At 52.1% G+C, this 25,299-nt stretch overlaps 1 protein-coding gene across 6 annotated transcripts in view; it reads right to left on the minus strand.

Moving 5' to 3' along the window:
* Nucleotides 1-25,299, minus strand: part of MEGF11 (multiple EGF like domains 11) — a 340,206-nt gene that overhangs the window by 79,010 nt on the left and 235,897 nt on the right. For all 6 annotated transcript variants that reach the window (XM_045541334.1, XM_045541340.1, XM_045541327.1 and 3 more), the window contains one exon: nucleotides 775-1,021. In XM_045541334.1, the coding sequence (XP_045397290.1) occupies nucleotides 775-1,021 (247 nt within the window). The remainder of the gene's footprint in view (nucleotides 1-774; nucleotides 1,022-25,299) is intronic.

The raw sequence follows: 25,299 nt of genomic DNA on the forward strand, positions 1-25,299 counted from the left end.
GGTGCCAGACAGCAGGGTAGGGAGCACGTTCAATCAAGGATGTCTCTATGGTCAGAGTCCTTGGCTCCCCCCTCAGGATCTAGAGCTGGTGGAGAGGCCACAGAGCCTTCAACAGGGTCGGGAGAACTTCAATCTTGCCTCTGGGGGGGGGGGGTCTCAACTAAGCAGCCTTGGAGGTCCCCTGTCAATCCAGCTCTCCAGGGAACCAGAATGAGGGGCTGTTTGGGATATGTGGAGAGAAAGTAGGGGAGAGGAACTGGCACAGAAACCCTCCAAATCTGCACATGGTATCTGTCCTCACCCCTCTCGCTGTCCCAAATGGCCTGGAAGGGGAGGCCCCAGGTGGGCAGCAGCATACAGGTTAAGGTCAGAAGAGAATTCTAAGCTAAGGTCTGCCCCTACTAGAAAGGCCTCCTGGGACGGGTTTAGTGAGCTCCTCCGGTCACAGGAGCGCCCACCCGTGCACAGTCTCAGGAAGGACCAGTCACCCCGGGCCTGGACGGCGGGGCCCCGAGACCAGAGTGGCCAAGGCTGACGCATTTAGACTTTACAGGACTTGGGGTCCGGCGGTAGGAGATTTCACTGTCACGACGATCCCGACCTGCCCTCAAACCCCCAACCTGCCCACTCGCAAGGAGCCCCGGGCCGCCCAGCTGCGTCAAGGGCAGCCGCCCCTCCCGGCCCCGCCCTCCCCTAGCCCCGCCCCTCCCCGGCCCCGCCCCTAGCCCCGCCCCTTCCCGGCCCCGCCTCCTGGCCCCGCCGCCGCGTACTCACTAGACGCCGGTGTAGCCAGGCGCGCAGAGGCACTCGCCCGTGCGGGGGTCACAGCTGGCGCCGTGGCGGCACTGGCACTGCAGCTGGCAGCCCTTGCCATGGGTGCCGGGCGCGCAGAGCTCCTCGCAGCGCCACCCACGGAAGCCGGCGGCGCACACGCAGGCGCCGGTGATGGGGTTGCACAGGGCGCCGTTCTGGCACTGGCACCGGTTGCTGCAGTGGGGGCCCCAGTGGTCGCTGTCGCAGCCTGCAAGAGAGGGAACGGTCAGGGCTGAGGGGCCCTGTGGGGTCTCCTTGGGACCGTCCCGGAACCGATGCCCGCGCGGCCTCCCCATGTCTGCATCGCTCCTCCCTGGAGAGGAGGCCTAAGTGGTGTCTGGGTGGAAGCTTTGGCACCTCATAATCTCCAAGAGTTCTTCCACCATGCCACCCACATAGTCACACAGGCTAAGAATCGCAGCTTCAGAACGCATCTCACAGTCGGGGCCATTCCCTCCAATCAAACGGCTGCCCTGGAGCCCCCACTCCAGCGTTGAAATTCTGGAGCCACAGGCTGCTTACCTCCCTCTGTCTTTGCCAGACTCTTCCTTGTTGGCTCTCTGTTCCTCTCAGCCAGGCCCTTTCTTTTCCTATGGCCACCTCTCTTCTCTGCAACCCTACCCCTCTTCTTGGTGCCTCCCCAGCCCAGCACTTCCCTGTCTTTCCTGCCCTCCTCTCTTTCTTCCCCACAATCACTCTTGTTCTCACCTCCTGGGGAGCATTTCTTCCTCTAACTCCCTGCCGCTCCCCTGGCTCCATCTCCCTGTCACCCTTTTCATCTCTCGCTCAGGCTTCTCCCTTTCAGTAATGCCTTCATCCCCGGTTGCTTCATCTTCAGTTCAATTTCATTACTTTCCAAGCAGACAGCTTCAGAAGAAGCAGGAAAAAGAAATGCTTCCCTGGGAGGTAACAGACAGCCTTCAAGATCTGTACAAGTAATTAAATGTTTCAAAGAGCGATAGCTGAGCCAGCTTTGCAGAAATTCACACTCCACGGCTGTGGAAAGGTGCTGAATGGCAGAGCCCAGGGTAGTCACCCAGCCTGCCGCCGCCTCCCACCCTGACCCTCACCTGTTGCATACAGGACACAAAATAACAAGATGTCCTCAAACTATAGCTGCATCCACTCAAATTCTGGGGTGGGCGTGGGGCTTGGACAGGCAAAAATAATGTTCTAGGAGAAGTTCAATGGAGAAAAAGATTGCTCCTGGCTAAGAAGATCAGGCAAGGCTTCCTAGAAGAGAAGGTGTCCCAAGTGGGCTGTACAAGATGTCTCTTTTGTCTGACCAATAAGATGAGCAACCGTCTTGCTTTCAGCACTGAAAGTCCCACATTCTGGGAAATCCCCTGTCCTAGGCAAACAGGAACGGCCAGTCACTCCACTTCCTGAAAGGGTGGAGATGAGCAGTTGATTTTTGTGCCCCAGGTTTCTAGAGTTTGGACACTCAGAGAGGAAAGGGGGCAGGTGAGTGGGATTGGGAAGGTGTCACTGTCACTGGGGTAGCTTCAGTATGAGCAAAGGTACAGTGGTGCTCAAGTGTGGGGCATGCACTGAGTACAAGGTTCTAGTGCAGCAGTGAGTACATGGGCTCTTTGGGGGGTTAAAGGTTTAGGGGAAGGATCACTCCACCAGCCCCACCAATCCCCCACATGTCCTTCCCACCTGCTGACCAGAGTCAAGTGGCCAGTGTCATGGAGCCTGCCCATAATCCTTTAGTAGACAGAACCTCTGAGGCCCGGAATCCCGATCACCCTATCTTGGTTCATCTTTCTTCATTTATGCCCCAAATATTCACACATACAAACTTAGCTGCCAAATTATGAGTGAGCCTCACCCTGCATTTTCCACCTGGCATTACAGTGAGTAAGGCAGAAATTGAGCCGGTTTATAGTTACAACCTCCACTCACTTTGCAAGAGACAGGACAGGACAGAGAGTGACTTTGTATCCACCAGTTCAGCGTCTCCCCATCACCCACTCTCCGGGGCGCACACTCCATGAGCAGAAAGGCTGCCAGAGTCACCTATGGTACCATTTCTCTCTTTCTGTTGCCAAGCACGTGTAGTTGAATTCACCTAAGTTCAATGTACTTATGATGTGACTCCATTATAAAAATAATGACAACCACATTTTAAATGCTCCCTATATGCTAGGCACCACCCTAGAAACTTTACATACATTACTAAAATTTAATCCTCACAACAACCATGTGAGTTAGGTTTTATTATTTCTTCCATTTTACAGATGGGGAAATAGAATAAAGGGTCCCCATTACATGATTGCCCAAAGTTACAGCAAGGGCAGGCCCAGGTCTTGGGGTTCCAGCTCTCTCCCCTGCAGGTAAATGGGATGATTCCAAGGAGTGACACTTAGAGGTGGTGTTGGGGACAAGGTGGCAGCTGCAAAGCAAAGGTCAAGGATACCACAGAGACTGGCCACTTCCTCTCTGCCCATCACTGTGAACAACCTCAGGACCCAGAACAAGGAATTCCCTTTACTCGTTGGGGCCACGCTTACTGCCCTGAGACCTTGGCTCTGTATGAAACCGCTAGAGTCCAAAAGCAGTTTGTCCTTGGTGCGTCCCACGGCATACGGTTATGCTTTACTTATCAGGTGACCTCCGTTCTTCCTGGCACAGCCAAAACCCCAGCAGGAAGCAAAACTATGCCTCTGATAAGGAAGCCAGAATATTGTCGTAAAGTCCACCCATAAAGAATAGGTGCTTTCATTCTTCTAGCTGATTCAACAAACGCTTACCAAGCACCTACTAGTGCTGGAAAGTGTCTTGCCCTCTTGGAGTGTCTAGTCTAGTAGGGGCAGAAACGCAGGAGGGCGGCCGAGGCCTGCCAGGAACTGGGCTGCACAGCAGGAGGTGAGCAGTGGCTGAGTGGAGCCCCACCTGCACCCCAGTGGCTCCTCAACACCCGCATCACTGCCCGAGCCCCACCCCCTGTCAGATCAGCATCAGAGCCTCATGGGAACATGAACGCCACTGCAAACGGCACATTCGAGGCATCCAGGTTGCTCTCCCCATGAGAATCCAATGCCTGATAATCTGAGGTGGAGCTGAGGTGGCGACCCCCCCCCCATCCCCATCCCTCCCCCATCCGTGGAAAAACTGTCTTTAACTGTCTTTCACTAAACCGGTTCCTGGTGTCAAAAAGGTTGGGGACAGCTGCTATAATAAGGGTGGTTTAGGGCACTATAGAAGCACATGTCAACACAATTCTATTAAGCTGCACTCTGGTTGCTCACATCGTAGACGGCGTGCGTGTGTGTGTGTGTGTGTGTGTGTGTGTGTGTATACATTTGTGTCTGCATGTTTTATGGGGCTCCTAAAATATGTGGCAAGAGCTGTGTGTCAGAGTAGCAAACCATGCAAATAGATAGAAAACATCTGTAGACTAAAAAAATGCAATGCAACTTGAAGCCATTAATACAGGGGCAAATAGCCCCCCATATCCAAATTGACAGGAAGAGGTTACATTCAATTTAGAACACTGTGATTAAGGAGGCAGAGACGTGTGTAATCCATTCCAAAGAAATTTCCCCCGATTAGATGAAAAAAAAATATTAGGGTTCACAGGGATAAGCTTCAGTTATCTAGAAAATTCACTTAAAACACCTCATTCCCCAGCAATGACAGAGAAATGAGGCAGAGCTGCAGCGAGTCCATTATCTACTGCGCTGAAGGTGACTAAACGCTGTCTTTATTATAATTACAAGAGGACTTTGCATTCTTTCGCAGATAGTTGAAAACTCTTTCCAATTTGGCCTCACACATTTTTTTTTTCTGTCACAGACTCCCTTTCCTAATTATATTTGACTTTGGCTAATTTTTAAAGTAGATCTATCTTCTCAGGGCAGCCAGAGAAGCCCACTGAGGGCATCAGGGGCACCAGAAGTGTGTGGGCTGCTTGTCCCATTCCCTAAGCCGGGCAACTCACCCGCCCTCCCTGCCCAGCTCCTCAGACTCTGGGGTCCAGGCCAGCGTGCTCCTGGATCTCCACAAGAAGTGGCTTCACTACCACCAGGCCTTTCAATTTGTAACTACAGGTGACTGAGCAGTTCCCATGTGCCAGGCCAGAGAGAAGGTGCAAAGTGGGTTTTCTCATGTCATTCTCACAACCACCCACTGACAGCAGGTGCTATCATTATCCCCATTTTGCAGATTAGGAAGCAGAGGCCCAGAGAGGTTAAATAACTTGTCCAAGGTTGCACAGCTAGGAAGTGACTGGGAGTCTGAGCTGCTGTCCTGCTGGGTGTGGCCTGGTATTGACAGAAGGGGACATGGGGTGCTATAAGCCAACCTGAGTTTAAACAACCCCCATTGCTAAAACATGAAGAGATGAGAGAACAGAGGATCATTTTCCGTAGGTGCCTTACTCAGGAATTGGATTTTGTGTGAATGGTGGCCTAGGTCCTAGGTTTTCCATGACTGGCCCTATTTCCCATAATTTTGTGCTCTTCAGTTACATTATTTATTGATTTATTCAGCATTTTTCTATTGTGATACTATGGCCTGGGGCCCCTAGCCATGGAAAGGCTCGATGCAGTCAGAGCCCCTCCCAGGAAAGCCCCATGGCCCCCTTGCTCCCACCCCGGAAGCAGCAGGGGGAGCTGACCGGCCATAGGATTGCCCCTGAGCTTACAAAGCAGCAGGTGTGGAGGAGAGATGGAACAGCAGCCGCTGGAAACCATCCCAGCTGATAAATAAAATGACTTCCCAGCGAGCATGGCCATTTGTCAACGACTTGCACCAATGAAAACACAGTCAGTTCTCAGAGGCAGAGCCTCTCCACTCTTTCCAGGCCCAAGCTGCAACCCTGAGGGAGCACTGAAGGGAGAGCCAGAGCCAATGCTGTGCACTCTTGGGCAGCCTCCTTCCCTCTCTGGGCCGCTGGTTTCACATCCATAAAATGACAGATTTGGATCAGTGGTTCTTGCCTGGAGTAGGTCACCCTCCCCCAGAAGGCATCTGGAAATGGGGGAGGGGGGCTTAGGCTGTCACAAATAACCAAGGACACTCATGCACAATTTAGAACTGTACCCTTCAAATGCCAGAGGTGTCCCCAGTAAGAAACACTGGGTAAACTGCTGGAGTCTCTTCAAGCCCTAATATTGTGTGATTCTATGCCCTGTTGCTAAATGTCCCACTTGAGAAATAGGCCACAGGGGACAGGGGTGGGAGGTACGTTTGTGTAAAAAAGAAAAATTCGACGTGGTTACCCAAGCTCTGAGCTGAGCCATCACTCAGTTCCCTATCTTCCCACCACTTAGATTGTTGGAATTAAATATTAATAGACCAAGGTAGATTAAAACCCAAATCTCCTGACACAGTCCCTAAGCCTAGAAGATGCTGACAGCACAGGATTATAATGATGTATCATTAGCTCTTAGTGATCTATTTATTACACTTGTTACTTACTCTGTGTTATTCAACCACACTATCTACATCTCCCTTAAACCTCCGAGGGGAGGCTGGCCTTCTCAGAGGCTGTGTGGAACCCACCTGCGTCTCCGTGTCCCACCACCTCCCGGGGTGGCCTACTGGGGGCCAGCTGCATTCTCATGTGGGTTATTCTATTCATTCTCTTACTAATCCCGAGCCATTTATTCATACCCTGCCTTGTTCTAAAGAGGATCTCAGTTAAACCAGGGGAGTGGGATTATTACTCCATTTCCCAACTGGCAAGACTGAGGTTCAGAAACATTAAATAACCATCATGGTTTCCCAATCTCAGCACTGTCAACACTTGGGGCCAGAAAATTCTTTGTTGTGGGGACCATCCTGTGCATAGCAGGATGTTCAGTCGCATCCCTGGCCTCCACCCACTTGGTGCCAGTAGCACCTCTGCCCCACAACATACACATAATTGTGACAACTAAAAATGGCTCCAGATATTGACAAATGTCCCCTGGGGTCAAAATCATCTCTGACTGCAAAAGGCAAAGTTGCAAATCATATTGGCCTTCTAACTCCTAGGCTGTAGAAGTCCTCTCATGCATCCCACATTTTACAGGTCAGGAAACTGGGCTAGCGGGGACTCGGGACTTGCCCGTGGCCACACTGCTAACAAGCTGGAGAGTTGGATTCGAAACTAGCTGGCCTCATCCATCAGGGGCTCTTTCCATCCCCCCACACCAGCTTTGGGGAGATGAGAGGCTCACTGTCCAACAGTTATTGAGCACCTACTGTGTTACGGGTGGAGAAACCCAGAGTCAGTTTGAGAAACAGACACGCAGATGGGAACCCATCAGAACACGGGGTGACGGGAAGGGGTCTGGGGCAGCTCTAACTGGGGAGAGGGCCCCGCGGTCGGGTCAGGGCCCAGGACGCCTGGGAACAGGCAGTGTTGGGGCAGCAGGGCAGGGGGAGGAACAAAGGCAATGGGGACAACTAAAATGCCCGGAGCAAAGGCAGCTGCCCAGCTCATTACCTTCCTCATCTCCATCACCACTGCCGCGGCCGCAGCTGCAGGCAGCCGGGGCCACTTCAACCATGTGTCTCGTCTCGTCTTTCCACCAGGATATCAGGAGGGAGCGGGGAGAGTCAGTCACACAGTTTTATCAGAGCCCAGCATCTCTCTGCAGACGGGTGAATCGAAACCAGCACTGGGCCCTGGCTTCGGAATATGCCTGCATCTGCTTGGCACTGCCCCGGTGGGACTCCAACCTCAGGCTCTGTAGGAATCTCTACTAAAGTGCAAATAATCCCGTGTTCGTGCAGGGGTGTGTGTCGTGCTTCTATGTGTGTGGGGGGGGTCAGTACATGATGAGGCATTATCAGCCATTAACACTTTAGTTATCTGTTAACATCCAAGCGGCAATTAGCAGATCTGGGAGCCAGATAAGGAAGGGGGTGTGCGTGTGTATGTTTATTAACCTGCTTTAGGAGAGAGGAGATGAGAAGGCGTGAAAGTCACATTTATCAACTTCAGGGACTTTATCAGGGAATTTTTTTTCTTTTTAATCAGAGACTGCCGTGGATGTAGAATGCCACAATATTTCATGGAGAGATAAGAGGAAAGCAAACTAGGCATTAGATACCTCGCAGGTGTTAGCCTCTTCACTTTAAGCCACGACTCCTCAGGACAGCTACAGTTATCGTCATCTCACAGAGGAAGGAACCACGGGGAGGTGTGGCTCGTGACGGCCAGAGTGCTGTCTGGGCCGCTCCTCAAATGGGCACATTTCAACCAGGGCCCGGAAGCACAGAGTGTCGGGACTGGGAGGCACCGCAGAGCTGGAGCACTGGGGTTTGTTCATACCTGTGCTCTCCTTGCTCAGGAGAAAGTATCGACACCCACAGAGGGAGGCGACCTGTCCAGGTCACCCGTTAGAGGCAGGAGAGGAGCAAGACTCCAGAAGCCCTGCCAGGTCTCCCAGCCGTGTTGATCAGAGAAGCCGGTGCGGCCTACACGGGTTCCCTGCAGGAGTCCCCCGCACTGTCCTTCCCTGCCGTTCTAGAGTCCCAGTCATGCAGGCCCCCCTGCCCTTCAGCTGCACCCATCTCTCCAATAAATGAACCTAAATGACGCCAGCACGTCACCTAAGTTCCCATCGCATGGGGTCAGTGAGGCTGGGGGTGAGAAGCAAGCTGCCGCTGTCTCAAATGGGCCCAGGGACAGCAGAGCTTTTCGGTCCTTAGTTCTCAGCTCAAATCCCTCCCCTCCACCCGCAGGCTTTTAACGAGGCCGCGCTCCCCAGCCCAGCTCCTTCTCATCTGCTTGCACCACCGCCTTTGAAGCTTCCCAGCCCCAAAGACCATTTATCTCCACAATTTGCCTAGAAAGCCTCATAAATCATGTCTGTGCACAAAGGAATTACCTCTTTGGAGGAGCCTTTCAAAGGCAGCTGGCAAAGGCACCACAGACCCGCCAGGGGCCACCTTGCTGGCCCCACACGCACCCAGCTCACCGTTCCTGAGCAAGCCCTGGACTGGGGGTGGGGTGGGCAGGGAGAGGGTGGCAGGTGGGGATCAAAGGGAATTTAGTGACATTTCCCTGGTGTGGGAAGGAGAGCCTGCAGATGAGGGCTCTGAGGGAAACGAATTCACAGAGCGGGAAAGGACGTGGGAAGGGAAGGTGGTGTGCCACGTGGTGACCATGGAGCCCAGAGGAGTCCTGTGTCTGGCTGGGGCTGGGCCATGACAGGGGCTCTGGGCTCTCCATGTGCACAGTTCCAGAGCTGCTGGATTCTCACAGAAGGACAAAGGGTTAAGCAGCTAAAAGGGGGGAGGGTGTGTGAAAACTACTCACACTCAGAAAGTTCTTCCATGGATCTCACTGAGGAATTTCTTGCTGCAATATAATTTCTTCTCCACCATTCACTCATTGAGCAGCTCCTTCAGGGCCCAGCACTGCAGTACATGGAGGCGGGCAACATGATGCTCAGGGGCTCTGTCCTTATTGGACTTCCTGTCTGGCACCGTGGTCCAAGCCCCTACAGAGAGTATGCAGGAGGCAGAGGGAGAGCTGGCTCCCTCGGGGGCCCACGGAGCGTCTTTGCGCTATGGCCTGGCTCACCTGTGCCCTCTTCATGATGGAGCTGGCGCCTTTCTCACCAGGTGCAGAGGAGGTGAGAGCAAGGTGGGGGTTGTGTTGAGGCTGAAGCTGTTCCAGCGGCTCATTAGTGGGTTCATGGGGACCAGGGAGAGGTAGAGCAAGTTGGGGTAATTTGGACCTAGGCAGCCCAGCCTGAGAGTCAGTCCGAAGAGGGCTGTGGGCCAGGGACCGGGGGGACCTGGAGTCTCCCATCTAGCTGCTTGCTTATCCTGGAGGTTAATGCCACAGTGCAAACACCTGGTGGGAGGCTGTTCTCAGCAGTAGGTGAGCCAGCTCTGCTCACCATCCGGCAGGGTCTACATTGGGACTGTTCCAATGAAAGGGATTCACATCTGAGCCACTTTTTATTTTGGCAAAAGCTGTACCTAGGCAGTACTGGTGCACCTGGTGCTGACATTTATCGAGCCCTGATTGGGTGTAGGGTCCAGACTGAGTGGTGCTTGAAAAAGGCAGGAGGGCCTGCGGGTGGCCACAGGGGCCCAGATGGACCAGAGTCAGGCACACGTGCAGTGACTGTGGGTCACGTAAGACAGACTGGGGGATGGGCTCACTGGAGGTGAAAGTGCAATGGGATGCTGGGGTGGGCTGGGCTGGGGTCAATCTGCCAGGAGGGGCCTTGTGAAAGAAATGGGTTTGATTTGGGATCTTGAAGACGGGGCAGGATCTTAGTGGTGGGAAGGCAACAGGAAACAGTCTGAGTGGAGGGACTAGCCGGAGCAGAGGGAGAGAGGATGCCCGCCGGGAGAGCAGGCTGGGAGGGGGTGTCCACAGTCCCAGCGGCTGTGGAGGGCCTGGGAAGCAGTTGCTTCCCTGAGCAAAGGCTAGACTGCTGCTTCTCAAACTATCCGTGGGCAAGGACCCATTGTTTTGCTTTGTTTTGTGTGTTTTCCATCCATTGCGCCATCCTCACTGAGCATGCCATGTGCTGTTCACACCACCTGGGGCTCCCCGTGAGGATCCGACAACACCCACATTAGTTTACACCTTGTTCAGTGAGAGGAGGCCTCCAACCAGGTGTGTGGCAATCACAGCAAAATGGCTATAGAAGTTTCTAAACGTTTACTCTCAAATTCTTTCGTCTCTCACCGTTGGCCAGCAACAATTCATTCCTAGACCGTGGGTCCAGAGAGCGCACTTTGAATAGCATGAGGCCGGATCACAGCTCAGCGAGAGGGAGAGAGCAAATCAGGACAGGTGTGCAGGCTTTACTGGGGCCCTCAGGTTGGGCAAGATTCTTGTCCTTTCTGTTCCTTTGGGAAGTCCTGTGGAACCCCAAAGGCTGCTGGGCCACCTAAAGGACCAGGCCCTTGCAGATGACAAATATAACCAAAGATGACATTCACAGTGGCAGGGCGGGTGCCCAGGCAGAAGAGCTGCATGGTCTGCTGGTCACATCTCAGACGGTAGCAGGAACACGTAGTAAAGCCTGCTGCGTACAAAGCACTATCTGAGTTCTTTATAAGTAGTTCTTACTGAACTCTCCCAACTGCTCCATAATCTCCATTTATAGATGCACAAGCTGAGACACACAGGAGGGAAGTGACCTGCTAAGGAAAGCATGCAGGTGTCGCCGGAGTCCTAGGGAAGCCCCCATCCTCCATCCCTCCCTGCCTCTCGCCCCACCTGGGAGTATGAACAGCAGGGTCCCAGTGCAGGCCCCTCTGCCGACTTTCTATGTGGTCTTCGCAAGTTACACCCCCTTCGGATTTCGTGTTCCCATGATAAAGAAAGAAAGCACCGGATGATCGCTAAGATGCCTTCCATCTCTCTGAGTCGCCCGGAAGAGTCAGCAGGAGCAGAGACACCGGGACCTGGAGAGAGCTCACCCAAGGAGGGAGCGCAGGGTTGAGACTCGGGGTGCGTACGTGTGCTCTGAATTTCTGCTCACAGGTGCCCACTGAACTACACGCATAAATAGAATTTTCAAAGCAAATACAACAAATGAAGGTTTGCCTTACTTTACACAACCATTCTTCCAAGTCCTCGTGCAATTAATTTACCCTTTAATACCGCAGGAAACTTGGTGTTTGGATTAGCCCCGTTCATAGAACACTTCTGACCTTCCAAAGGTCATTTATGTGCATGGATCCCCAAAGCAAAGACTGGCATTCCCACCACTCAGATGGGTAGACTGAGGCCCATGGAAGTGAAGCAGCTGGCCTGAGGCCACGGGTCTGGCCAGCAGGAGAGCAGAGACTCTGGGTGTTGGGGCTCCCATCTACCCACCAGTATCCACTTTCCCAGAGGGCTTGCTCGATGCAGCATCCCTGTCAGTGGGAAGCCATGTCTCTTTGGCATTGGATACCTCTGCTCAACTCTGTCTTGCTATTTGTGTCATGGTCAATTTGTCCTGGAGCAGGGGAGGGGCTTTGAGAGCAGCTCCCAGCTGGGCCTGCCAGTCAGAGCACACTCTATCCATCACCGCTGGATGACCTCGGGTTTCCCTGGAGCGAGGAGGCCTGAGGGTGAGTGACAAATGGCCTTCCGTCTATTCAGAGTCATTATCAAAGAATGGGGCCTGGCTGCTCCTGGGATCTGCTAAGGATGAAGCCATGGAAAGATACTTCCGCTGCAGCAGGAGCCGGTGGGGTGGGGAACCTGCATCCTTGGAGCCACACATGGCCTTCTGGATCCTTGACTGTGGCCTTTTGACCGAATCCAAATTTTACAGAAGAAATCCTTTTATTAAAAGGGGTGCAGCAGAGAAAGATGAAGCTTTTCTTGCCTCCTTTGGTGCTTAAACAAGAACAATCTTAAAATCAGAAGGCCGTAGGTGTTAATCACTCTGTAAAACTTCATTGAATACCTACTATGTGCCAGGCACCGGGGATCAAGTGGGGAGCAAAAGCACCCAGGGGACCTTCCTGGAACCAAGAGTCCAGCGGCACAGCGAGACAATAAGCAAATTGAGGCCTGTATTCTGGCTTCTGCTCAAGTGTCACCTCCTTAGAGTCTTCTTGGACTACCCTTTCCAAGCTGTATCCTCCATCCTTTGGCTTTATTTTTTATTTTTTATGTTTCTGAGACAGAGTCTTGCACTGTCACCCAGGCTAGAGTACAGTGGTGTCCTCACTGCAACCTCAAACTCCTGGGCTCAAGCGATCCTCCTGCCTCAGCCTCCCCAGTAGCTAAGATTACAGCTGTGAGCCACCATGCCCGGCCCTGTTTTTTCTTTATAATGCTTATTCTACCTGAGGTTATGTAATCACTGCATTGTATATTTATTTTCATCCTTGTGTTTGCTGTCTGGGACTCCCACTGGAATGTCAGCTCCATAAAGGCAAAGGCTTTGCTTCATTCACTGCTACATCCCCGGTGCCCACAACAGTGTGTGGTGTATAGCAGATGCTCAATAAATATTTGCTGGATGAGTGAATAAATTGATAAGTAAATATATATTTCTAAGCTGCAGTAAGCATACAAAGGTACAAAGAAGAGCGTGATAGAAAACAAGAGAAGATTCTTTTCTATTGGGAGCCAGGGAGGCCTCTCAGGAGGTGAGGTGGACCCGAGAGCTGAAGGGTGAGAAGGGGAGGGACGGCCATGGGAGAGTGGGAGGTAAGAAGAGCCTTCCAGGGAGAAGAAAGAGCCTGGGCAAACGTCCCGAGGTAGGGAAAGGCTTGGCAGGGTCAGGGCAGGGGCGGGGGCAGCCGGGACACTGTGCGGGAAAGGTGGCTCTAGAAGAGATACACAGGGCCAGACCACGAGTGGCCACGGTGGGGAGTGAGGATTTTATTTTAAGAGCAGTGGGAAGCACTTGACGTGCGCTATCCTGATTTCATGAAGCTGATAATGCAGGGCTTCCCCGTGGCGGGACTTGCCACCCTGGCCCAGGAGAGAGACGGTCCCCCTCTGCAGCCCATTGCAGGCACACGTGTGCCCTTCCGCTCCTCAGTTTGCTCAGGGCACTGCCCAGCGCCAGTGAGACGGCCCCTGCCCGGCAAGAGGCCGTGGGGAGGGGCCGGAGGAGGGGAGACCCTGTAGCAGCTCCGAGCTAGCTGACATCCAGGGGATTCAGCAAATGTGCTGACAGTTAGACACAAACCGAGACCTCATAAATTACAGCGCTCCTCTGTAGCAGCCGCGGAGACTTGCTAAATATAGTCCCCTCATTGTTATTTACGTCTCTGGTGCCAAGCAAGGACTCCCGAAGTCTGAAGTCCGTCTTGCTGATCACTAAAGTGGGTGCTGCGTTTGCCGAAGCTGGAGAGGTAGGAGGGCCGGTCCCGTGCGCAGCCGGGAAGTGCGGGGAGGAGGTTCGGAGGGGCATGGGGAAGGCCCCGGGGGACAGGACCAGCCCTCGAGCCAATGGGGCGAGGTTCATGACCCTTAGGATTTCTGATGACTGCTGGTATGGCTTGCAGTGGAGGATGGCTTCATTAAACAGGACATCCACATTTTATGCTTCTAGAACATCCTTGGAGCTTTTAGGGGCTTGGAACTTAGGGGGAATCTAATGAGCTTCTCTTAGTAGCAGTGGCCCACGCCCAGCACCCCTTCATTCTGTCTGACGGGCGTCAGCCTCCTCCAAAGCACCTGACCTTGACTTCCATGTGGGAGTCACACCTTAAGGGCCCTGCAGACCCCCCCAGGGGAGGGCCTTCTCCACCTCCTGAAAGCCCCTATCCATTAAAGCTCCTCCTTAGAGAAGGAATCAGCAACCTTCCTGCTTCCCACCGCATTCTAAATTCATGTGCCCACTGCTGTCTGCCTTGTGTTAAGGTGGATACTTACCCTCCAGCCCCCAAGCTTTGGAATCACACAGACATGGGTTCGAATCCCATCTCTGCCTCTTACCACCTGTGTGACCTTGGGCTAGCTACTTCACCCCTTAGGTCTCAGCTTCCTCAGCTCACCTATAAAATGGGGCTCTTTTGTGCCTTTTAGGTTGTCATCAGGATATGGTACAAAAGTATCTTATTCAATGACTGGCAAGGAGGTGGTGTTGAGCACTATTCAACAAAACATTCAAGAAAGTGTGGACATGAATGAAGAAACAAAGTCATCGATCAATAATCACATTATGTGCGAGGGTAAACACATTAGGTAGCTGAATCATTATCAGAAGTAATAACAGGTCATTATCATCATTGCCTGGCTGTCCACTCCTTCAGGGGAGGGACTTGGGCTTCCCCAGAAGCTTCCTGAGGTGCCGCAAGGAAGCCCAGGAAGGGGAAGGAGAAGAATGGGGAAAGGAAAGGGGTAAACGGAAGAACTCCGCCTCAGTTATCCCAGCCATGGCGCCAGGAAGCCGGGCTTTGTCCATCAGCCTCTCGGTCCTGGGCTGCCGGAGGGCTGCTGGCGTCCTGCACCCCCTGCTAGCTCTGTGCATCACGTCCCGCCCAGTGCAGCTGTGCAGGTGTTGGTCGGAGGTGGCTTCGGTATACGGAGGTGGGCGCTGAGGGGTCCAGGGAACCTGCAGCATCTGCTGCAGGGACCAAGTCTGTTTTGCTCCCTACTGTATACACAGTCCCTAACATGCTGTCTGGTATCTGTTGATCCATAAATTATTCATCAGCAAACTCTACAAAAGAAATGGTTAGAAGAGTGAGGGGTAAAAAGATGATGGGTTTCTGCCCTAGGGTGGGAATGGGGGTGACACAATGACAATGGACAAATTCCACTGAAAATCAAGAAGCTAACGCCCCCAGGGGGCATTAGCTGAGATCTGGAGAAGAGCGGCCCCCAGGGCTGGGGCGGCTTTAGGGAGGACACAGGATCTGCTGGGGCTGGGGGCAGAGTGGACTTAGACAGAGGAGGGGCAGGGGCTTGGGAGAGCGGCCTACGCAAAGGTCTGGAGGCAGCAGTGTCGTCACAGGTGTGTTGGGAAGCAACAGGCAGGAGAGTCTGGGTGGAGAGTCTCTAGGTTCTCTAACTTGTCACGTTTAGAGTTGGGGGGTGGGGGCAGAAATTTGGCCTCAGCTCACAAGAGGAGCCTTCAAGGGATGTTTAGGAAGAGTTAGGATTGGGAGCAGCCGCCAGGCAGTGTGTGTCAGGGAGTGTGTATAGGAGATGCTCCCTGCTCCTCTGGGACACTACTGGGAGGGCTGGAGTCCCTCACACCCGCCCACGTGCCCTCATAAAGGTTTCTCTGTGTAGTGTACAACCTGAACATCTGTACCTAGCGGTTCAGTCTGGCTGCAATGCATACGAGTCCTATATGGCTGGTATAAGGGAGGAGAGAGGGATAAGAGGTGCTTAGAAATTGAGCAAGAAGGGACACTTCCCCAGGTTGAAGAACCCTTAGGCCTCTGCACTCCAGAGTCCAGTAGATGATGCTGTCACTGGTTCCCGGGAAGCTGAACTACTACAAAGGTGGATCTTTGAGGCTGCAGCTCAGCCTCACTCTGGGAGGATGGGAGACTCAGAAGCAGCCTCCCTGAAGTCTCTCCTCTCTCTACCATCTCCATTTCCATCTCTGCTGCCCCCTTTCCTCTTCCTCTCTCATCTCCCTCCCCTCCGTGGCTGGGTCCCCAAGGGGCAGGGGTGGGAGGGCCTGGTGAGGCTGTCCCAGACTGACATGCTGGGAGACACGGAGGGGAGGCGGAGGCGGGAGGCTGTCTGAACTGGATGTTTGAACCAAAGGGGGTCCCAGTGGGCCTCCCCAGTGCGTGGGGTTTTCTTTTCTTTTCCTTTTAAAGCATTTCACTTTCAAAGGAAGCCGGGCCCCAGTGAAGGGAGCTGGATCAACTCAGGCTCACAATCCAATTGCCTTTGAACCTGGGCTGAGAGCTCTGCGGTCCTCTCCTGTTCCAGGGCAGGGGCTGGCAGGGGGCTGGGGGACCCTCAATGCCTAATTGGCAGCTAATTGGATACTCGGGGTGGGGGTGGGGAGTGGAACGGGGGCCCAAAGCAAGTGGCTGGGGATTGGGCAAGCGCAGGTCTTTTCAACTCAGTGTAAAAGTGGATCTATTATGGGTTTTCCTGCCTGCATCTTGGCGGTGGGGAGACAGGCTTCTGTTGCTTAATGAGCTCATGGCTCAAGCTGTCTCCAGCTGAGGAGCTCGCAGAGGATTTCAAGGCGAAGTTAACACTGTAGTTAGTTCTAGCTGGCTACCTGTCATCACTCAGGCTGGGGAAAGAACAATCTTATTAAAACGAGCAAATAAATAGAAGGCAGGCTCCTCAGCAGAGCTCTGCGGGGTGGGGATGGGGTGGGGTCTGGTCACTCACAAAGCCCAGGAGAGCCCCAGACAAGCTTTCCCCTCATGCTTTGATGTACAGCAAGGACTTAGAAAGCATGACTGTGGGCCCTGCCCTGGGCCTGAGCTTGGGCCTGGGCATTAGGTGCAGGAATTCAGAGCGTGGGCCGTGGAGGCCAACAGACCTGGGCCCAAGTCCTGGTTCTGCAGGGTGAGCTTGGGAAAGCTACTAAAACTTTCTGTGCCTCAGTTTCTCCCATCTGTAAAACAAAAATAAAGCAGCACCTTCCCAGTAGGGTAGTTGTAGCTAATTTAATGTGATTACACAGTGCTTAGCACAGTGCCACGCACACAGTAACTGCATTATCAATTGTACCGGTTATGAGTATGAAGGACTAACGCTAAGCAGACTATGTGCAGACCTCAGAGTTGAGAGACTCAGAGACCAGGGGTCCCCAACCTACAATGAGTTGTATAATTATTTCACTATATATTACAATGTAATAATAATAGAAATAAAGAGCACAATAAATGTAATGCACTTGAATCATCCTGAAACCATCCCCCTGCCCAGTCCATGAAAAATTGTCTTCCATGAAAATGGTCCCTGGTGCCAAAAAGGTTGGGGAGCACTGCCATAGGTGACTCAGAGAGGGTGACAAGGAGGATGCAAGTATAAAGAATTAGAACCTCAGACACCTTAGCAATCGGCTGGTCCAGTTCTCCCCTTCTGAGGTGACGAAGCAGAGGCCCCGAAAGGGAAAATGATTTTTACAAGGTTGCACGATGAACCAGGGGCAACGCTGAGCCTAGAACAGGTGTCCAGAGGTCCAGGGCTGTCACTACCACAGCATCTGAGCTAAACCACAGATGCAAGCCAGAAATGAAAAGTCCACGATACCCCCTTGCCCTTGCCTTTTCCCTGCCACGTGAGACTGACTTATGGTGGTTTCCCTTATTTGCCACGTTCTTCTCACATCTCAAGAGAACAAATTTTTATTCCGTGGGGGCAGCTGCATGGTGGTGGGGAGGAGAAACTGGTCCAGAATAAGCCATCAAGGCCTGAGAGTTGCCTGTGTCTCCCAGACAACCCAACAGCACCAGGGAAGAGAGCAGCCGTGGGTGGCTACAGATTGTTGTGACAAACTTCCAAACCAGTGTCCCACTTCAGTCTCTTCCCCTCCCCCCCAACCTCTGCCTAACTTCCAGAGTGATCTTTGCCAATGACAGATCTGACAAGGTCACTGCCCTGCCGAGAGCCCTTCCGTGGCTCCAAGGTGAGTGAAGGCTCAAGTCCATATGCCTGGGGGCCTGGCATTCAGAGCCCTCCACGCTCAAGCAGCCTTCCCACTCTCTGCCCAATCCCCCAGTCACCCTTTGTGCCCAGGTTCCCAGCAGACCCTGTTTTTTTTTTTTTTTTTTTTTTTTTGAGACAGGGTCTTGCTCTGTCACCCAGGCTGCAATGCAGTGGTATCATTATAGATCATTGTAACCTCAAACTCCTGGGCTCAAGCAATTCTCCTGCCTCAGCCTACCGAGAAGCTGGGACTACAGGAGTGTGTCACCATGCCCAGCTAATTTTTTCTGTTTTTAGTAGAGATGGGGTCTTGCTTTTGCTCGGAATGGTCTCAAACTCCTGAGCTCAAGCGATCCTCCCGCCTCGGCCTCCCAGAGTGCTGGGATTACAGGCATGAGCCACCGCGCCCGACCTACTCATCTGTTAAATGAAGAGATGGAAAAGGAGGCCTCTAGAAATCCTTCTGGCTCTAACATAACTTTCTGGATTGAAGGGTTTTAGCAACCACACAGATGACCCTGGGGAAGAAGACGGAGGAGAATTTGATCAGGGAGGGGCACAAAGGAAGCTTCAAATATTTTTGTAACATTTTCTTTCTTTAAAAAGGATCTGAGAGGCCAAGCGAGGTGGCTCATGCTTGTAATCCTAGCAATCTGGGAGGCCGAGGTGGGAGGATCACTTTGAGCTCAGGAGTTCGAGACCAGTCTGAGCAAGGGCAAGACCCCATCTCTACTAAAAATAGAAAGAAATTAGCTGGGCAATTAAAAATATATGGAAAAAATTAGCCGGGCATGGTGGCGCATGCCTGTAGTCCCAGCTACTTGGGAGGCTGAGGCAGCAGGATCGCTTGAGTCCAGGAGTTTGAGGTTGCTGTGAGCTAGGCTGACGCCACGGCACTCTAGCCTGGGCAACAGAGTGAGACTCTGTCTCAAAAAATAAAATAAAATAAAGGATCTGGGGAAAATATAGTGAATATTAATATTTGTTCACTCTTGGTGGTGGTTTTCCGTATCATTTTCTCTATTTTCCTGTATGCTGCACAAATATTTTATCATTTTTAAAAGAATCTGGTGAGCCTCTTCTCAGCAGTAACCCCCTCCCTGACTTCTTCCACTTGCAGTAGGAGGTGCCATCTCCAAGTGCAAACACTGCATCAATGGAAAGGACTGAATTTGGGGGTGGTAAGATCCCCACTGCAGGAGGTATTCAAGCAGAGGCCATACAGGCACCAAATATTGCGGGAGTGATTTCTACAGTGGTGACGGTTGGACTCTGTGACCTGAGAGGACCCTTGGAATTCTCAGGTCTTATAACACCCAGGACTATCCTCTTTCTGCAGCTGATGCCCAACGATGCCCCGCCCCGCACCCCCCGCTGTGCTGTCCTTGGTGCTGAATTCTACACCAATGAACTTTGAACACAGACTGTAGAAACCAGAATTAAAATCCTTTCCATTCTTATCACTGTAAGACACAAATTAAGCAGGATGCAGTGGTGCATGCCTGTAGTCCCAGCTACTTTGGAGGTGCAGGCAGGAGGATCCCTTGAGCCCAGGAGTTCGAGGCTATAGTGTGCTCTCATTGCAACTGTGAATAGCCACTGCACTACAGCCTGGGCAACGTAGTGAGACCCAGTCTCTTAAAGAAAAAAAAAAAGACACAGGCCAGGTGCGGTGGCTCACATTCTGGGAGGCGAAGTGGGGAGGATCCCTTGAGCCCAGGAGTTTGAGGCTGCAGTGAGCTATGACGACGCCACTGCACTCTAGCCTTGGTGAAAGAATGAGTGAGACCCTGTCCCTTCCCCCCCAAAAAATACAAATTAATGCTTCCTTTTCGAGGATATTCTGGTGATCAAACTGACAGGAAAAGCCCTTCTTAAAGGGGCTTTTGACATTTGCTCTCCTGAAACTTCTCCCTTTCCCATCTTCTGTTCATCTTTGCCTGTCCTTCCCCAACCTTATGCTGGAAAACCAGGAACCAGAAGGCTTGGTACTGCATTCTAGCTCAGCCACTGACAGGCTGCAGGACCTGGAGCAAACCCCTTCACTGCACTGAGCCCCTAATCCTCATCTGCCAAGCGGACATCATTTCACCAGGTGACAGAATGCTTGAAATCATGCTTGTGAAAACACTAAGTGCAATACTATATATATATATATATAGAGAGAGAGAGAGAGAGAGAGAGACAGAATCTCACTCTGTTGCCCAGGCTAGAGTGCTGTGGTGTCATCCTAGCTCACAGCAACCTCAAACTCCTGGGCTCAAGCGATCCTTCTGCCTCAGCCTCTCGAGTAGCTGGGACTACAGACATGCGCCACCATGCCTGGCTAATTTTTTCTATATATATATTTTAGTTGTCCATATAATTTCTTTGTATTTTTAGTAGAGACGGGGTCTCGCTCTTGCTCAGGCTGGGCAATACTATATTTTTAAATTGGCAATACTGTGACGATTCCTGCTCCAGTAAATATGGAGTGGAACCATCTCTCAAGGTGGGCAGTATGGAGGGCCGTGAGGGTGGGGGGTTGAGTTAAGCAGAAAAACCTTTGAGGAAATTTTCAGAAAAGTTGTCCCGTTGGCTTCCCTGTGGGTAAATGGAAACTTTTTCAGAGGGTGCCTGGTGACATCTGCAAGCATCAAAAACTTTCAGAGTGGAGGTAGGCAGTGATGTATTTATAAGTGGGAAGGATGGTGTGTGGGTTTGTACTCGCTGCGCTGAGAGGCGGTGTCCCTGAGTCAGGGAAATGGGCCCACAGCATAAAAGGGTGGTGGGCTGAGCGTCAGGACCCTCATTCTAGTCCTGGCTCAGCCACTACCTGCTCACACAGTGGACAGTAGCTGGGCTCAGTGCAACTTACCCAGTGATTAGCCGTGTGACCTTGAGTAAGTCATTTCACAGCCCCAAACCTCAGTTTTCTGTAGTGGAAAGTGGGTATACTAAAATCTGTCCACTGGGATGGTCATGAGAGTCAAATGAACATGGCTGACAAAGAGATGGCCAACCTGCGGTACTGTACGATGGCTAGGATTTAACCTTTCTAAGCCTCGGTATTCATCATCTGCGAAATGGAGACAACAGGGCCTGAGCTCACAGAGATGTAGGTGGGATAGGATGAGACAAATCACATCCCCATTTGTTATCCCTGTGAGGGGGAGGGGAGGCGGCGGGGGCAGGGGAGATGCTGGACTGGACGTCAAGACACTGGGGCGCTAGTCGCTGCTCTACCGCATGGCCGCAGGCAACTCGACCTTGGCTCCCGCATCCCTGGAATGAAGCATGGACTTGGTCCCCGCCAGCTCCTGCATTCTACACCCCCAAGCACCGGGCTTCTCCCTGAGTTCTGTGCGATGCTGGCCTGGAGCTCTCCGAGGGAGGCGAGGAGGGGAGCAAACCGTTTCCCTTTCAGCTCTGATGGAAGGGCCAAGCGTCAGTGTCGGAGGGTAAAGAGGCTTCCCTTCTCCGCTCTCCTCCACGTGTGGCTGAGCTCCAAGGACGTGACTGTGGACGGCGGGCCCAGGGCGTCCACATGCAGACTCCAGGGCTGTGAATTCAAAATCTTGGTGTTCGGTGGCGCTCCCGGCTCTAGTCTGGCGCTCTCTCTGCTGCTGGCATCCTCGACAAGAAAATTAATTGCTGCTGTCATTCTGCTTTTGTTCCAGTCTATATCCCAGGAATAAGAGAGCTGAATGACATTAAATAACCTGTATATAAAAGACCTTTCTAAAGACCAGAGCAGTGAACACAGAGAGGTGGGCTACGGCTGGGGGAGAGCCAAGGACGGCTCCCCACTGGCAGCCTGTCCCGTCCCCAAGAAAGGGGAGCCCGCACATGTGGACACACGGTGGGACAGGCCTTCGTGCTGTCCCTGGGAAGCGGAGGAAACTGGGCCTGCTGACCCAGCCCTGCCCAAACACAAGCCCTCCCTCTCCCTCGCCTAGGGCGACACCACACATTCTTTCCGCTGGCCTGGTTTGAATTCCTCTCTTGGCTCAGTGGCCGTCAGCAAGGCTACGAATCCAGGTTCTGATTCAGTGGCTGCGCCAGTGACCTGCCTGGGGCTGGGGGTCCACAGTGCCAGCACTGAGTGTGCTAATTTAGGGAGCCTCATGGGCCAGCACGGGTACTTTTGCCAGCCCTGGCTACCTCCTTATGTCGATGGCAGAGGTTACATGCGTTCCTATCAGTACAAGGTCTGTGCCAAGTTTAGCCTTAAGTAATAACCAGGGACAACCTTAGGAAAATAAAGCCGCATGCACACTCACACACCACGTAGGGCATTCCAAAGGCAAATAAAACGACTTCCCCTCAATCCAATATTTTGATTCCTTCTATAGTTCTCCTTGTTAGGGAAAAGCTGAATAATTTCCAGGTACCCACGCTAAAGTAAACAGCAAACAAAAGAAACGAGGGGACAGCAAGCACATTTCCGCTACCTCTTCACCCAGTCGACAACTATTTCCTGAGCATCTACTAAGTGCCTGAAGGTACTCTAATGTGGGGGACAGGTCATAAACTCAGAGGCTGTGGAAGTGACAAGAACCACACACATCCCTGTGGACAGTGGTTTTCAATAATTTTTAAAACCTGGGAACCCTTTCTTCAAGTGAAAGCTTATACAAAACCTCAAATGTAAGACAGATAAAAGCAGCGATGTTCTAGCAAAAGCAGCAAGTAGGGGTAGGCGTGAGGAAGGGGTCCCTGGGTCCTGCTCACACGGCCCCTCCTTTAACCTGTCTTTAGAGCGCAAGCGGAAACCACCAATTTGTTCAGCATCACTCGAGCACTATGCCAGGTGCCAGGTCAATAACAGTGAAACACACACATGCACAAACATGCAATTACAGCCTGGTCTGACTCCCTTCTATTATAGATGAAGATGCTCTTGCCCCAGGAGGGACAGTGGCTTGCCCAAGGTAAAAGAGGTAGTTACAGGGCCTATAAACTAGGTCTGTGGACACCCAGTCCAGTGCTCTTTCCACTATATCATCCTGCCTCTATCTGACAACAGCCTCTGTTCTAGAACCCACGAAATAGCAAAACCTGAATTCCTGTCCCAGCCTGCCTGCCAGGTAATTTGCAGGCCAGTGGAAAAGACAGCAACATACTCTAAAGTGTGTAAGAGCTTTTTGCCCTTATGTTCTAGGAGGAAATTCCTGGTTCTTTGGAGTCTGTCTACTTATGGTCTTAATTACTTGCATGTACAAGATCTTGCAATCTGTGCCTGGGGACTCTTTGAATTGCAGATTAATATTCAACTAGCTGGAACGATCTTCAGAAGGAGGCTTGTGGTAATTAAGTTGGTTAGAGAACACTTCAAACTAACTTTTTTTTATGACACACAAATGCTGTAAATTACCAGCAGAGAAAAGACCGGTCCCCAGTACTTCTTGGGAGTTGAGGGGGGCGTGTACCTCCTTCTGAGAAGAGGGAGTGTCCTTGGGGACTCCTTCCCAGGGGCTGGGGGACACAGTTGTGGGGTGGGGAGTCAGGGGCTGGGAAGGGATGAAGCTGTGCACGGTAGGGCTGGGAGCTCTGTCAGGCAGGTCACATCTATGACTCAAGACTGCATTTTCCCTGAGACCCAGTGACCCCCTGCTAGGGTGAAAGAAGTTGGCAGGGGTGGGTATTTCAAAAGCTGGGGCTGCTGAGCAGAATCTAGTAAGTGAAAGTGCTGGGTCATATCTGGTTTCCTAAAGAAAAGGGGGAGGAGAAAAGAAGCCTTAAAAGACTGTCCAAAGCTGCAGGTATTTGAGAAAATAATTTTGGGTACTATTGCAGAACAATCTGCATATTTTAGACTAGGTGTTTTGCTGTGGCATTGCACACGACAAACCAATGTAATACAATAGGGTTTGTCACAAGTGATTTGCTACTAATGTAGAACCAAGCTGGTGAATAATTTATTTTTCGCACTAAATAACAGGAGTATTGGGGTTGTGATAACTTTCCTGTCTTTCACTTGCACGTCTAGATGTTTTCTTACATGGGGGAGGGAGCACGGGGTTCCAGCACCAGGAGCCACTGAGGTTGCCCCTAACCCACAGCCAACTTAACTGGGCCCCAGCCCACGTGAACAGCACACGCCACTGCGTCTCGGTGGAATAAAGGTTGAGAAAGCCACTCTCAAGGACGTGGTCAGTAATCCTCTTAGCAAGTGGGAAGCCATGAAGTGTGACTGGGGGGGAGGACCAGAGGGCGGAGGGAGGGAATTCCCCAGCCAGAGCACTGGGGTCCACGGAGGCTCCCTGTGTGGCAGCCACATTTGCTGGCACAATATGGGGGTGTGCCTAAGGGGGCCTGGCAGGAGTGGTCACAGGTGGTGGCCGTCCCATAGTTGGCATAGAAATGCCAGACAGGGCAGCAGCTGCTCTATCCTTCCAGGGCTTCAGCCTCTGCCCTTAGTTGAGGACAGATGTTCTCAGGGATGGCTCTGCCTAGATGCGGCCACCGTAAGATTTCAGAGGACCCCAAGGGAGCAGTAAGGAGGAAGGTGGCCGTGGGGGTGGGGCGGGGGAAAGAGCCCTGACCAGGGAGGCAGGAGGCCTGGCACCCTTCCTGGATATGCCATTGCCAGCTGCGGGACTTGGACACCTCGTCCCTTCATACCTCACTTTCCTCGTGTGTGAAAATGACATTTGGAGAAGAAAAAGCGAGCTGTGGGAAGCTGTGTGTGGGTACCTGCTTATGTGAATGTGGAAATACGAGAGGGAGAGCAACGTCGCACGTGAGAGCCCCTGGTTTCCTACACACGCTCCACCTCCAGCAGGCCTCATATGACCGTGGACACGTCACTCGGACAAGTTGCTTAACTCCGTTGAGTCTCCGTGAAGGGGACAATAATAGCACCAGCCTCACAGGACTGCTGTGGGGATAAGACGCAATGTAGACCCATGGTGCAGGCAGTGAGAACGGACCCCCAGTGAACTTAACTATTATTATTATTAAGCAATTTAAATGGCCAAAAATAGCCAACTGGTTAGGCAGATTATGGTATACCATAGACTATTATGCAGCCATTCAAAAAGATAATTGTGTGGCAAATAAAAGAACAATTATGCCATGCTGTTGAGAGAAAAAAGAACACACTATCACACGCCATATGTATACATTATGATAAGACGATATATGCATATGAGTAAATAATGCAAAATAATGAGCAGAAATATATTTTGCTCCTAAAATTCTTACTTTTTTTTTCAGTTAAAAAATAGGGCTATTGGGTGAGATGTTCCTGGGGGGCCTCCAGCTCTGGCATTTGGAGGCCCGGGCGTGCTCTCTGCTCCCTCATTAGCAGCGGGTCCTGGAGGCTGGACTCGCGCAGTGTGGGGGTGTCAGGGGTCACAGGGGATGCCGGGTCCCCAAGCTAGGGCCGAGCGTGGGATGTCTTTAAGCACCTGCCCAAGCAATGTCAAAGCAGCCCAACTGACTCCTCCTTTGCTTAATTTGTGTCAATCGATTTCCTATTTTTAATTAATAATTCT

Source organism: Lemur catta, chromosome 1 (genome assembly GCF_020740605.2).
Source record: "Lemur catta isolate mLemCat1 chromosome 1, mLemCat1.pri, whole genome shotgun sequence".
NCBI classification, from domain to species: Eukaryota; Metazoa; Chordata; class Mammalia; order Primates; family Lemuridae; genus Lemur; species Lemur catta.